This window comes from Trachypithecus francoisi, unplaced genomic scaffold (assembly GCF_009764315.1).
Source record: "Trachypithecus francoisi isolate TF-2019V2 unplaced genomic scaffold, Tfra_2.0 Contig01579, whole genome shotgun sequence".
In the NCBI taxonomy this organism is placed as follows: Eukaryota; Metazoa; Chordata; class Mammalia; order Primates; family Cercopithecidae; genus Trachypithecus; species Trachypithecus francoisi.
Window position 1 is genome coordinate 24,761,555 of NW_022681442.1, and position 15,531 is coordinate 24,777,085.

At 40.9% G+C, this 15,531-nt stretch overlaps 1 protein-coding gene across 3 annotated transcripts in view; it reads left to right on the forward strand.

The window, feature by feature from the left end:
- Nucleotides 1–15,531, forward strand: part of SORCS1 (sortilin related VPS10 domain containing receptor 1) — a 597,227-nt gene that overhangs the window by 449,601 nt on the left and 132,095 nt on the right. For all 3 annotated transcript variants that reach the window (XM_033183443.1, XM_033183451.1, XM_033183459.1), the window contains exons 7-9: nucleotides 4,123–4,241; nucleotides 6,829–6,918; nucleotides 14,420–14,599. In XM_033183443.1, coding sequence (XP_033039334.1) covers nucleotides 4,123–4,241; nucleotides 6,829–6,918; nucleotides 14,420–14,599 — 389 coding nt within the window. The remainder of the gene's footprint in view (nucleotides 1–4,122; nucleotides 4,242–6,828; nucleotides 6,919–14,419; nucleotides 14,600–15,531) is intronic.

Here is a 15,531-nt window from a genome sequence, read left to right on the forward strand (position 1 = left end):
GCCATTCACATTGAGACACAGTGTTTACAGAGGCAGAAGATCTTCTGCTGTATCTCCTGATATCTCTCAAATTCCCCTTAAAAGCTCTCTCCTTACTTCTCATGTACCAATACTAGGTTTAAATGCCCTCTTCTAAAACAACCAATGGCAAGTGGAGAAGGGAGGCTTGAGTGGCTTTAGAGTGACAACATTCATTCTTGCATATGGGAACTTCTGAGTCACATGGAGAAAAGATGAGCTGACAGATCCAATATTCGATATTTTAGCAAAAAGGCAGAGAAAAATGGGTGTTCAGCAGCTCACCAAAGTATCTGATTCAGAAATATAACTAGAATATTTAAATTTGGCTTAACTAGTCTTTTTAAGTGTGTTCCCAAAGCTCTCATCATTATGAAAGGTAGCAAAACAGAAAACAGAAGTATTATCATTCTTAATCATAACAACTAACATCTGTATGAGTTTGAGTTTCAAAACATTGAGCATATATGTTATTTTAATTCTTTTTTTTTTTTTTTTTTTTGAGACGGAGTCTCGCTCTGTCACCCAGGTTGGAGTGCAGTGGCCGGATCTCAGCTCACTACAAGCCCCGCCTCCTGGGTCTACGCCATTCTCCTGCCTCAGCCTCCTGAGTAGCTGGGACTACAGGCGCCCGCCACCTCGCCCAGCTAGTTTTTTTTTTGTATTTTTTAGTAGAGACGGGGTTTCACCGCGTTAGCCAGGATGGTTTCTATCTCCTGACCTCGTGATCCGCCTGTCTCGGCCTCCCAAAGTGCTGGGATTACAGGCTTGAGCCACCGCGCCCCCGGCCATGTTATTTTAATTCTTACAGCTAAAGTACAAGATAATTGATATTGGCATCCTCCTTTAATAGATGAAGGAAGCAGTGAAACTGGCCCAGTTGTCCCATAGAACATGATGTTTATGCTTTCTTTTGAATAAACACAGAAATTGATCCTACCAGTCTTCAAACTTGAGAAAGTTACATTTGTTTTATCCGAGTTCTCATCTGAGTTGCTTTATCAGGAAACCAACCATCAGGCCTCCCAGATGTCATCAAGGAACTTAAGCTTACCAGATCACTGCATCTAGACAATAAGACACCAGACCCCTCACCCATCCTGACTGCCTAACTGACAACTTGCTTCCTGTTGACCAGCTCTTCTTCCTTACACCCCCTAATTCCTATTTTCCCACACATGGTTACATTTCTTCTCTGCTATATAAACTCCTAATTTTAGTTTGTCAGAGAGATAGATTTGAGACTGATCTTCCATTTCCTCAGCTGTGGCACCTAATTCAAGTCTTCTTCCTTCGCAACACTCATTGTCTCAATGATTAGCTTTCTGTACCATGAACAGAAAAACCAAGACGGAACATTGGTTAGCATTGCAGTAACAGCAAGGCTCAGGAAGATGAAAGGATTTCCTATGAACTACACAGCTAATAAATAAACCACACCAGAATTCAAGCCCAGTTCTTATTTTCATAAATCTCCATTGTGTCTATGACCCCCAAGCTACATTGTGGAAAACAGAAGTCACTTAAAAGCTGTAAAATGGTCTGGCAGAGTATGAAATTATGAGGTAAAGATTTTGTGTGCTAGAGGGAGGATCGTTCTGGGAAGGGGTGAGTCCCAGAAACTGTCTTTAAAAAGATCCTGTGTTCTGCTCTAACATGAAATTACAGGAATGCCTGAAAAAGGAGATGAGGAAGGAAGGATAGAGGACTCTATTTTAATTTTGGAGGTGGCTTCACACCAAGACTAGACAGGTTAAAGCGCTTGAAAGCTATCCCCATCTTGGGAAATGGCAGCGGGGTGAAGGAAGATGGTGTGTAAGGCTCTCCATTGTCTCCTGAGAGTTTGTCAGAAACCCCATCAGTCATTGGTCAGAGGGAGCAAGAGTGCATGCCGCCCCCTAGTGGCACTCTTTGCAGAATACAGGTACACACAAGTTCCTTAAGTAAAGGTGGTCCTGGACAACTTCGCCTTCCTAGTTTTCTTAAGAGAAATCTTTACTGAATCCTTATATCTAGCTTATCTGTCTTAACATACTATTCCCCACCTCAATTTCCTATAAATAATCATCTTCTTATATTTTCATTTAGAAAAGTGGATTTCTGCATAAGTCTCTGATATCTTAAAATCAAACCCACCTACTCATTAAGCATCAAAAACAAGTAAAATAACTTCTTTTTTATAATCAAAAGGATATATTTCAACAAGCGGCATGTTCCAACAAATATTCATTTATTGGCTACTGTGTGCCGGCAACAGTATTAGGATCTGGTGGGCACAACAGTGAATAACAGCAACAACCAAAACAAAAAAGGCATTTGTCTTTATGGAGATTACATTCTAATGGGAGCAGGGCTCAGTAAGAAAGAAATAGCAAGGTAATTTTATATTGTGATAAATTCCATAGAGAGAATTAATGGGATGGTGCGTGATAAAGAATAATCATGGAAGATCCTCAGTTGTAACAGTGAGCTAGCTGAAATCTAGAACCTGCTTTGAGAACAGCCTGGGGAGAAGCATTTTAGGCAGAGGGAATACAAATAAAGAGTCTTTAAAGTGGTAGAAGGTTTGGCCAACTTCCTGAACATAAAGTAGGGTGGATTAGAAGAATTACAGAGAGAGAAGAAGAGATTAGCATGGTGAGAAGTGGGGGAGGTTGGAGGGTTGGCGTGGTGGGTAATGGAGAGTTTGAATTTATTCTCAATGCAATGAGGCAAAAGGCATTTTACATAAGGGAGTAACATAATCTGATTAGATAGAGACCAGGATAGTGTGCTCAAAAAACAGGAATAGCCTCCCTCATAAAATATATTTCCAGCAATAGAGATCAAGCTGATGTAAGAGTTCTCATTACTGATAATTGTATTTATCATCAGATGATCGGGTGAGATCCAGGGTCTCAATCGATCCAATTGTAAAAACAAAGTCTTGACTCAAGGAACTTCTCCCAATTCAGTTTTGCTTTTTTTTTTTTTTTTTTTTTGAGACGGACTCTTACTCTGTCATCCAGGCTGGAGTGCAGTGGCGTGATCTTGGCCCACTGCAACCTCCGCCCCCTGGGTTAAAGTCATTCTTTTGCCTCAGCTTCCCAAGTAGCTGGGATTACAGGCGCCTGCCACCGCGCCCAGCTGATTTTTGTATTTTTAGTAGAAACGGGGTTTCACCATCTTGACCAGGCGTTGTGAGCTTCAGATCTCATGATCCGCCTGCTTTGGCCTCCCAAAGTGCTGGGATTATAGGCATGAGCCACAGTGCCCAGCTCTGTTTTACTTCGAATGAATTATGAAAGAAAAACCCTTATCTTAACCTAGAATCTTATAACAACATCATTTTTATCATTAGATGATGAATGATTAGATGTATGTGTGTTTTCCTGTTTGTCAAAGACCAAAGTGTGAAGGTGAAACCTACTAATGAGAAAAAATTGACTCTGAAATCGCAAGTATTATTGCCAGTTTTTTGAAAATATTTTCATTTGGGTTTGGGAGGGAAAAAAATAATTAGCAAGAATTATTGGTGGAGAAGCAGTATTAGTATTCTAGGATATCAAGACTTGATGGAAGCACCAGGAGATGTTGTAGGTAGTATTGAGAGCAAGTGAGTAAAATAATAATGATAATAATTTAAATAGTAATAGCAATGACAATAACGTATTTAACAAAGATTGTGAGACTTGTTTAGAGAATTGGAAATGGTGGCAGGGCGGGGTGGCTCACGCCTGTAATCCCAGCACTTTGGGAGGCCAAGGCAGGTGGATTCGAGGTCAGGAGATCAAGACCATCCTGGCTAACACGGTGAAACCCCGTCTCTCCTAAAAATACAAAAAATTAGCCAGGCATGGTGGTGGTAGCCTGTAATCCCAGCTACTCGGGAGGCTGAGGCAGGAGAATGGTGTGAATCCGGGAGGCAGAGCTTGCAGTGAGCCAAGATGGCGCCACTGCACTCCAGCCTGGGCGACAGAGCGAGACTCCGTCTCAAAAAGAAAAAAAAAAAAAAAAAAAGAATTGGAAATGGTAAGGGAAATAGCAAACGTCCACCCTGACTCTAAAGCTCTATCTGTATATCCCCTTTAACCCCATGTTATTTATTTATTTATTTATTTTCAGATTCACATTATCTAACTTGCCGAATGCAGAACTGTACAGAGGCCAACAGGAATCAACCTTTTCCAGGCTACATTGACCCAGACTCTTTGATTGTTCAGGATCATTACGTGTTTGTTCAGGTATGAAAAATCCACTTCTGTTGATTGTCTCAGAAACCTTTATTTTCCTTGTTTCTGTCCCTATTGCAGTCCCTTTTGCCTGCTTTACGCTCCATTAAGAGTCAAAAAGAGAGGAAGGGAGGGAGGGAAGGAGGTAGGGAGAGAGGGGAAAATCACTATCTTTTCAACAAAAGGATAATTACTGAGTGTGGAATCTTCTATACTAACAGAATAGTAATGAGTTTCTTTGGGCTATGTCCGGAGGATCTTATCCTTATGGGGTCATGAAGGCATCACAGAGAGGAGTGAGATTGTCTCTAGGATGATGCACAGTACGATCTCTCCCCCACACCTGCATTCCAAAGAAACTTCCAGTTATCAAAGGGACTGAACAAATATATCAGTCTCTTTCTATCTGGGGAAGGGTCAGCCAATCAGCCCCCTCCCCAATACCCACTTTAAAAGTGGAGAAGCAGGAATGGGAAGGCAGGCTGTGGGGTGGCTGGAAATAGTGGGAGGCAGAGGCCAGGGGGAGAGTAATCAGCTTTTATTGTCATGCACCAACTGTGATTAGAATAAAGACACTTCAGAGCAGATGTATTCAGCCAGGTTTTTCACCCCCAAGAGAGTGGAGAACAGTTTAAGAAGCTGAAGTTTCCTGAGTTGTTAGTAGAGACAAGAAGCAAATATGCCGCACTGCTTTTCAGCATTCAAGGAGAAATTTAAGCTTGTTTGGACAATGCATTTAAAAACTTAGTTACCGCCTTCCGTGTTAAAAATGACAAAGGTACAATTACAAAATAGCTTCTATGTATATATAAAATTATACATAAAGACCCATTCTAGACAGTATTACATTTATTTCGACAAGAAATTAGAATTTAGAATATTTGATTACATGCTTCGAGGAAGCCATTTGTTTAAGTGCCCATTGGCCTGTGTACTTTTAAAATGTTTCACATGTGATCTCACACAGACACACACACACACACACACCCCATTTCTTTATTCTTCAGGAAAATTAGTCATTAATACTCGGACAATTTCAGCATCAAGTTGTCAAGGGACATTCGAATAGTTACACGCATTGGTTCTGTCTATAATAATTCATTTCCGTATCAGTGCCGCTCCCAGGAACCTCTTCTGGTTTCTAATAACAGTTTGTGATCCACATCTATGACTTACAAATGAGAATCAATTCTGCATTTGGAATTTCATACAGTCTTTACCTATGCCACCATGAACATCCTGTAGCCCCTCACTAGACCTAAGAGGTGATCTGGCCACATGACAGTGAAGATGATAACTTTCCAAGTCAGATTCCTAATGTGATGAACATGCACATTTGTCGACCTTCAGGGTATGCAAACTCCAGCTGTCATTGAAACTCCAGGCATTTAAAGAGTTTGAGGGTGGCTGCGAAGGAGCGAGAGAGACTGGTGGTGGTGCCCTTGACACTGTGCCCTGCAGGTTGCTCATATGCTGGGCTGGAGACCACACCCCTTCCTGCCCTCTCTCACACCCACCAGGATTCATTGAGCTGCATGCTTTGGACAAAATTGGAGGGAAGCTAGCTCTGGTGGTGCTTGCTTTTAGTCTCAGTTCCTGGGGAGGACTGCTTGAGCCCAGGAGTTGAAGGGTGCAGTGAGCTATGATTGTGCCACTGCATTCTAGCCCTGGGCAATACAGTGAGATTTAGCTTTAAAAAAATTTTAAAAAGGCTGGGCGCGGTGGCTCATGCCTGTAATCCCAGCACTTTGGGAGGCCAAGGTGGGTCGATCACCTGAGGTCAGGAGTTCGAGAGCAGCTTGGGCAACATGGTGAAACCCTCCATCTCTACTAAAAGAATACAAACATAGCCGGGTGTGGTGGCAAGGGCTTGTAATCAATCCCAGATACTCAGGAGGCTGAGGCAGGAGAATCACTTGAACCTGGGAGGTGAAGGTTGCAGTGAACTGAGATGGTGCCATTGCACTCCAGCCTGGGTAACAGCAGTGAAACTTCATCTCAAAAAAAAAATAAAAATAAAAATAAAAATAAATTAAATAGAAGAATCCTACGTTGAATTTGGACAACAATCCTAGCCTGGTTTTCTGTCTGATATGCCAGCACTCCTGTCTGTGCCACGTGCCCATAATCATCAGTGTAACACCATCAAACTGGAATTCAGTGCCCAGAAATGTGAGCCTCCAGCTCTGCCACTGTTTGACTTGGGCCATTTCATTCTGATATGGCACAGGGACCTACCTACTTGTAGGGTCATAGACTTGGGTCTAGAGACCTGGGCTGGTGATGGCAATCAGCCAGTGTACCCCAAGGTTACTATCATTTGAAAAAAATAACTTAAAATGTTTTCTGGCATCTGAGCCACAGTGCAAATTTAAGAATTGCATTTTTGTCCGGTAGGTTCAGTTTGGGTCTCTGACCAGCTCACATACTCTTTGTAAGTTGTGTTTGAACTGAATGCCAATTCTTTACACGTGTCTGCAATAGACATTAATGCCATTTGTTGTATTGGAAGCTACCTCCTTCCATTCAGGTCGCTGTTCTGTGACCTGTGTCTGTCATCGTAGCTTGAGCTTCTTACAATCTTGTTTTTATGATCCAGCTGACATCAGGAGGGCGGCCACATTACTACGTGTCTTACCGAAGGAATGCATTTGCCCAAATGAAGCTTCCGAAATATGCTTTACCCAAGGTATGGCCTAGATCACTTTCTTCATTTCACTCTTGACTCTCATTCACAGAAGCCAGCCTCCATCCCTTTCCCAAGGACTCTTTCAACCTCTCATAGTCATGTTTTATTTACGTCTCTCATCTCTGTTTCCCAAGTTTGCTCTGCCTTACTGTCTTTTTGATCATTCTTATTACCCTTCTCTTGTTTCCTCCCTCCCTTCCTTTCTCTCTTTTTTCTTTTTTCTTTCTCTTTCTTTCTTTCCTTGTTTCCTTTCTCGTTCTTTCTTTTCTTTCATCTTTCTCCTTTTCTCTTTGTTTATCTCTCTCTTTCTTTCAGCTTACTTTCTCTTTCTCTCTTTCTTCTCTCTCTGTCTCTCTGGGATTGTTGCTATAGGAGCATTCATATGAATGTTAATAATTGATTTGATTTTCAGTAGTAAAGATTTTCAAGCCGTATGTATTGGTTTTCTAACAAGACAGAAAATATTTTTTGGATGTGTTATGTATCAGTGCAACAGCTGCGATCCATTTCTATCTGGTTTGATTATCAGTTGTTTACTGAGCGGCGATGCTGTGACGTGGCACCAGCCTTTGCTTTCTCTCTCAGCCAATCAACTCTCTGTAAACTTATGAGACTGGTTGTCTTTAGAGTTCTGAGGCGCAGCTAATTTTTTAGACTTCCCCAAAGGCATACCCTTTGGAAAACAGAGGCAAGCAAAAGTTAAAGACCCTCAACTGTTGACATCCCCAGGCTGTCTTTCCAGAAGTGCTGAAGAACTGCGTTAATATGGAGCGCCACCTAGTGGAGGTCAAACTGACTTGGGAGCTCAGAGCTGTGTGTTTGCGATCTTGCTGCCATTGTGATGTATTTGAAGTGACTAGGAACTGTAAATGTATTGTGCCTTAATCTTAGAGCAAGGGAGATGTATGTGGCTATAAGAAAGGTACTCTGCAGGTTTAAATAGAGTTATAGCTCAACTTGGAAGACTTTGGGTTGCCCAAAGAACATATATAACTTTTTTTTTTTTTAATTGAGTTTCCATGCCTCTTTCTCTTATATTTTCATCCGTGACTTTGTAGTATGTTGACTTGAACCAATACCAGATAGCTGCCCAGGAAGTCATATAATAGACATAACACAAGGGCACAGCAGACCTCCTCTCCCAGGAGAGCCAGTAGTAACAGATTGTTCTGGCTTCTCCAGGCTGAATTCTCTCTCTTGGCTATCACCCTTCCCTAACCCTAACATAGTGAAAGGTGGGCTGTAAGCCTCAGTCCATTAGAGGTAATAACACACATTGAGTTGCACTATTAACTCCAAAGAACTATAGCTATGCTTGTAGTTGTTATTTTCAGCTGCTGAGAGATTAATGACTGTGGTAATTATCCGGAACTGTATGTATGTCTGTGTCTGGATACATTTAAGTTCTTGTTCTTGATTTGGCTTAAGTGTTTTTTTTTTTTCCCAATAAAACACGAATTTACAACATTGAAGTTGTGCCTTTGATAAGAATTGGATAACATCACTATGTAAAAGGAAAACTGAGTGTTGTTCAAATTACCCCTGATAATCTCTTAGGAAGGTTTGTCAGAGAAATGAACATGTTAACTCAATAAATACAGCAGAGCCGGGTTTTCTTTTTTCTTTTCCTCTTGAGCATTGAGATAAATTGTTGTTTCTTTGATTGACTAATAAATGAAGTAGTTGACTTGTAGGATTTGCACCTTAAAAAAAAGAATCCTCAATGCAATGACATGCTGCTGTTGTTCAAGAGGGATGTGGAAATGGAGACCATATCCTCATCTTATGTGCACTCTTGGGAATAAACTGTTTTTTGTTTGTTTGTTTGTTTGTTTTGAGACGGAATCTCGCTGTGTCACCCAGGCTGGAGTGCAGTGGCATAATCTTGGCTCACTGCAACCTCTGCCTCCTGGGTTCAAGCGATTCTCCTGCCTCAGCCTCCCAAGTAACTGAACTACAGGCGCGTGCCACCAAGCCTGGCTAATTTTTGTATTTTTAGTAGAGAAAGGGTTTCGCCATATTGATCAGGCTGGTCTTGAACTCCTGACCTTGTGATCCACCTGCCTCAGCCTACCAAAGTGCTGGGATTACAGGTGTGAGCCACCGCGCCCAGCCGGGTATAAACTCTTTAAGTGACATAAGTTTCGGTCGAAATCAAATGCTATTTGTAGCATAACTGAGGCTAGAACTCAAGTCTCCTGACTCTCAAGGTAGTGTATACATATATATATATTTTTTTGAGACGGAGTCTCGCTCTGTTGCCCAGGCTGGAGTGCAGTGGCCGGATCTCGGCTCACTGCAAGCTCCGCCTCCCGGATTCACGACATTCTCCTGCCTCAGCCTCCCGAGGAGCTGGGACTACAGGCGCCCGCCACCTCGCCCAGCTAATTTTTTTTTCTATTTTTTTTTTTTTAGTAGAGACGGGGTTTCACCGTGTTAGCCAGGATGGTCTCGATCTCCTGACCTCGTGATCCACCCGTCTCGGCCTCCCAAAGTGCTGGGATTACAGGCGTGAGCCACCGTGCCCGGCCGGTAGTATATTTTTTATATTATACTTTCTTACCTTGAAGGTAAATTAATAGCTTCTGTTATTAAAACATAGCATCATCACGTCCTCAAAATTCCATATACTGTCAGGGGCATTAAGAAGAAAATCCCATTGACTTAAGGAGCCCCAGAAATCATACTTTAAAATCAAAGAAACGTTTGTAGAGTCATTGCTGGAGGTTGGGGAAACAGATACTTTGCATTGCTTATTCATAGCCATCTCACAGATCATTGCTGACAGTTGCCCCCAGTGGCATCTAGCCAATATGGAAGGAAAACGTTTTACTTTGAACCCGAATTTACAACTGTCCTCTTCCTCCTGTTCTCCCAGAAGATCATGTTCCATTACTCAGTCTCATCTGGGTTCTGAGGGTAGAATTCAGTGAGTAATTTAGCTTGTTACCAGAAAAAATAGGGGCTAGTACAGCAAATGAATGTATTATTTGATCCAGATGGGTGTTAATTATTTAAGGCAATGAGATTCTTTATTATAATCCCATTATACCTTCAAAAAGAAACCCCAGCTTGGGTGGAGTGGTCTGCGACAAAGGTGCATGCATTTTCTGGCCTTCTGTCAGAGTCAGGGCTGGTGCAACTGGAAATGAACAAAGCTTCATGCCGACCAAAGGAATCGAGACAAACCAGCAATTTTATGCTCAATTTTCTTTAATCACCCACTACCATTGTATCAGCTCCTGAAAGATCATAGTCACCCTGAGCTGTGCTCAAAAAAATGTTTAATAATATAATAGTAAAGAAAGATAGGGGATAGGGAGATTTTAATATTGCCGCTGGCATTAAGAGCACGTGGCCCTCCAGACAGGCAAACATAGTGGCAGTCTTCCTTAACTTGCGCGGAACCCATTCTGAGCTAATCAAGTGAGATAAATGAGGCAATACATACGAAAGTGCTTTGAGCATTTTGGAGGACAGATACTCTATAAAAGCAAGGTAATATTATTATTAGTATGGATCTAGTTGTCTCCATGGTGGAAGATCGATGTGGACCAGGATGCAGGTGATATGAAGGCTGCTTGATTTGCAGCAGGAGACCTGGATTAGGGACCCAGATCTGTCACTAACTTGCTTTGAAACCTTGGGCTGGTTTGTCAATGCCTGTTTTCTTTATTTATTTTTTTTAAAATAAGGAGCTTAGATTCACAACAATATTTTCTCATGTGTGTTACTTAAAATAAAATGTCCTTAGTAATCCTTCCTGAGAATTTGGCGGTGTGGTCAAATATGTCTAAAAGAAATAAACTCCATTCTGTGTTTCTTGCCTAGAGAGTAACAGTAGCTCACTGGTATATTGAAGGTTTAGAATGTCCAGTGAGCAAGAAAGCTCTTTAATTCACCATTAATTAAAATGTTTTACCATTTTAAAATAGTAAAACATTTTTCAAGTTTTCTAAACTTGAAAGTTTTCAAGTCTACTAAAATCCTAACAACGTTGTTGTTCTATGGAACAGACTTTAGAAATGCTTCAATACAAAATCTGTAAGATCACAGTTGCTCTCAAATTCTGTGATTTGGTTAAAGCATTCAACATAAAGTGCCACGTTGGGAGAAAAAGCACAATTTTCCCAATAGAAACAGGGTTTAGGGAAGGAGAAAAAAGAAGGTATATAAATATTTTTAAATTTTCAATTAAAATGTTTAAGACCAATATCATTTGAAAACATAATTATATGAAACAAATGAAGGATTGAAACTCAGCCAATATCTAGAGATGGCCATTTTAATCTGTTATCATTGTGTGATTAGTTCTCTAAGTGACCTAGAGCACAATATTTGATGCATCTGTGTTTTCCTTTCCAAAGCTACAAAATAAAGGCTTGGGAGAAGTGACCGGTAGAGGTGATGCACTTTACTCTTCTAGCGTAGGATTATTTAATCAAATATCTATTGTGAGAAACTCAGAGGTTCACCAGTGCAGAAATTCACTGTAAATCACAGAAGTGGGAATTAGCTATGAGGTCAGGTGATTGTTGAAATATTTTAAGTTGGCTTCAGGGATTATGCTGCATCTTACGGACAAGGAACGGAAGATGAATTGGGAACAGTTGTTTGATGCTTCTCAATGTCAAGGTAAGGATTTAGGTCTTTGCCCTATAGGATGGAGAGCCACGGAAGGTTTGGTCGTCAATGCAGGAACAGCTCTGGAGCTAATTTCCACAGACAAGTCTCTCTGTTAGAAAGAAACCAAACACTTGGGTGTAGCTTCTCCCGGTTCAAAGAATTTTAAATTTTATTTTAAACAACAACAAAGACACTTGGGTGAACCACTTCTTCTCGTGTATGTAGTTAGGACTTGAGTATTTGCAGTGAACAGAAAGGCCAAATGAACCTGGATTAATCAACAAAAGGGATGTAAGGGCTCACTTAACTGAGAGTAGCTAACATACCTAGAGCATCTGCTAAGTGCCAGACACTATTAGAAGTGCTTAACTTATTCATGGATTTCATCCTCACCACTCCATGGGGAACCTCCTATCCTTGTCTCTATTTTGCAGGTTGAAATTATGAGACACAGAGGGTCCAAGTTCACGTGGCTAAGTTATACAGCCAAGATCTGAACTCAAGTAGTTTTACTCGAAAGTCCATTCTTCAGTCACTTTGCTAGACTGTCTTCTTTCACTGAAAAGTCTGGCAGTGGGATCAGCTGCTTAAATGTCCACATTTAGGGACCAAAAAATGTCACAGGATTGGGCCATCTCTCTCCATCCTCTAACCCTGTTTTCATAAGGATTGGTTTCATCCTTTACCTACAAGATATATCTCCAGCAGATGTGGAATTTTCTCTTTTATTCTTACTGCTTACAAACCAATAGTGAGATACTAATTTTGTCTCTCCCTGATGACTCCACAGTCATTCTAGAAACATGTCATATTGACTTTATGTGGGTCACCTGCCCATCAGTTGCTGTTGCCCATCAGTTGCTATTCAGTTGCTGTTGCCAGAGAAATGGAATATTCTGAATGTCAGTTCTAAAAGCTCATTTGTTGTGCTGCTGGTAGAAGAAAGTAGAAAAAAGTTTAGGTTAAATATAGAAATATATCTGAGAGGAATGCGGCTGTTTTTCAAAACACATCAATCCTTGCAGTTGGACCTGTGTCTCCTCAAGTTCTGCATCAGATTGAAAATATTAAAAAATATATAATAAAAAGTAATACAAATTAAATAAATGGTACAACTATTTGCATAGCCTTTACATCGTATTAGGTATTGTAAGTAATCCAGAGATAATTTAAAGTGTACAGGAGGATGTGCATAGATTACATGCAAATCTTATACCACTTTATATAAGGAATTTCATCTTCTGTGGATTTTGGTATCTGAGGACAGTCGTGGAACCAATCCCCCTGCAGATACCTAGAGAGAGCTGTAATTACCAGGAGAAATGTAAATAGACATTCAATGGATAGAAGCACACATGAAATTAATGGGCAGGATTCATTTTTTGGCCTCTCCAGTTGGGGTTCTCTCTACAAAAGTGTTATCAAACTCGAGTATGTCATATTGAGCCTGAATAGAGGTGAGGAATATAAAGCCCTTTGGATATGGACTTCTCCCTCTGGGATCGAGTTTACTGTGATAAAGGGTAAAGAGGAGAGGGAATCTTGTGCCTGCAGGTCTAGAGCAGAGTCAGAGCTGAAATGCTGCTTGATTGAGAACATGGGCATATATGACAATGAGAAATTTAGGTTAGTAGTTAGGTAGAATTTCCCCGCACTGGAATTGTTAACAGGAAGATTGCCAGATCTCCTAAAGCTTTTCAAAAACAGAGTATGGTGCATCTGGAAAGATTAGAGTACTAAGCAATGCCAAAAACAAGAATTGTTCTACGTTGTTCTTCTACCTTTGTGGTTATATGCAGTCTTTGTTTTTGTTTGTTTTGTTTTGGTTACTTAGCTTTAATTTTTGGTTTTTGGAAGTTGTTTTATGTCTACTGTCTTGGGCAAAGGGTAAAATGCAGCCAAGAACATATTAACAGACATCCCCTAAAGAAGAAAGCAGGCTTTGGTCTGAGTCAGCAAGCTTCGGACTGTGGTAGCTTCCATTGTTTTTCTCTAGAGTTACGAAGGGGGGGAAAAGAATGTGAAATTCCCACCCCGAGGGCATTTGCTCACTGCCTCCATGCTACCTTTGCTTTAATTCTGTCTTCCAGGACCACCAGGGTCTGAAAACATTGTCAGTTGTGCAGACTATCTTTTGCCCTTTTTCACTGGAGGATTCCTGCAGAACCTTTCAGTTTAGGTTTTGATAAGCAGCTAAGTCTTTGAACTCATTAACATGAGGATTAGTACTTTGGGTTTCTCTGGTGAATATTTTCTTAGGGCTGAGGGTAGAGGAGACTGGCTGGGGGTTGCTGAACCTTAGGGCAGTGCTTTTCAAACTTTAATATGCATGGTAATTATTTAGCAATCTTATTAAAATGCAGATTTTGATTCACCAGGTGAGGCCCAAGGTTCTATGTGTTTAACAAGCTTACAGGTGATGTCCTTGCTGCTGGTCCATGAGCCATGCTGAGAGATGCAGGGTTTGTCTATTTTCTCTCTGTCCCTCCAACTTTTCCTCATATCTGCCGCATATATGCCTTCTGAGCAAGTACTGTATTTGTGCTTGGCAAAAATATTAGGATGCTTGATTCTCCAAATCATACATATTTAAGAAAGTATTTTTCGAATTATGTAATGAGGCATTTAAAACTGATCTATCAAACATCCCTCCATCCTATTTCTTAATGACCTTTTTGCCTAACCCCACAAGTGACAAAGGAAATATATGATTAATGCTTAACTAATTATTATTTCTCATATATGCAAAACGAAGCTACCTTCTATTAAAGTGCTCATTCTGGTATTCCTTGTTTGGTGCCACACTCTTTGGATGCCTGCCGGGTGAACATATAAAACTCTTCTTCCCTCTTCACGACCTTGTGCCTTTTCACAGGACATGCATGTTATCAGCACCGATGAGAATCAGGTGTTCGCAGCGGTCCAAGAATGGAACCAGAATGACACGTACAACCTCTACATCTCAGACACACGTGGTGTCTACTTCACCCTGGCCTTGGAGAATGTCCAGAGCAGCAGAGGCCCGGAGGGCAACGTCATGATCGACCTCTATGAGGTATGTCACGAGGCATATGTGGTCCTAAGTCACAGCAATGCCCAGCTGGCTGATGGAAGCCCCACATGGACTCTTTTCCTGGTCATTTTAATACAGTTCCTTATGTGGCCTCATTTCTCTTGGGAAATGGAGAGATTTGCAGAACATTTTTCTAGTTAATTTACAATCCACAGAACATCTCTGGGAGGGATTCTGGGAGAGATTCTTTTTTGACAAACTCCACAGAACATAAAGGCTTAGCGGACTTGCAGAATGTCTGGGGAGGCAGCCAATTACAGGGTTTGATGAGAGTGGCCTGCATGCGATGTTTGGACATAGTTTTGAAAGGCAGACAGGGCCGTGAGTAAAGGGATGGTGGATGACACTCCCTTGTCTCTCAGAAGAAAGAATGAAGGGGATCAGGTCTCCTGCATCCAGTCAGAAGACGCTTCATTTGGACTTGAAGACCTTTCTGGTTAAATAAGCTCCCTTGGCTAATGGCCTTTTTCTCACAGGGCCAGAGAGTGAGATAAGATTAACAGGTGTTTGTCTCCTAAATCCAGAAAAATAAAATAAACAGCTACTGCAACAAGAACAGAGCTTAGCAGACTCTTTGTTTCTCAAGATGGCTAAGATTCAAAAGAAAATCATGTATGTTGGGCTAGTTAGCTTTCATGATAAATACCAATGCCTTAATTGCCATTGAAGGCACAGTTAGCTAGAAAGAAAACTGCTGCCTTGGGATGGATTTTAGTCATTCATCAGTCTTATCATGCGCTATGAAAGATTTATAATAGGTTATAATAAGCCATTTGAAAACATTCAGAATTTGGGAAGAACAACAATATACCTATATTCTATCTGAAAAAAAATCTAAAATGGATTCAGATATGTACAGTCTTATAATGACACTATCATTTAGTCAAGAATAAGCACAGTGAGTCAAGAGGTTG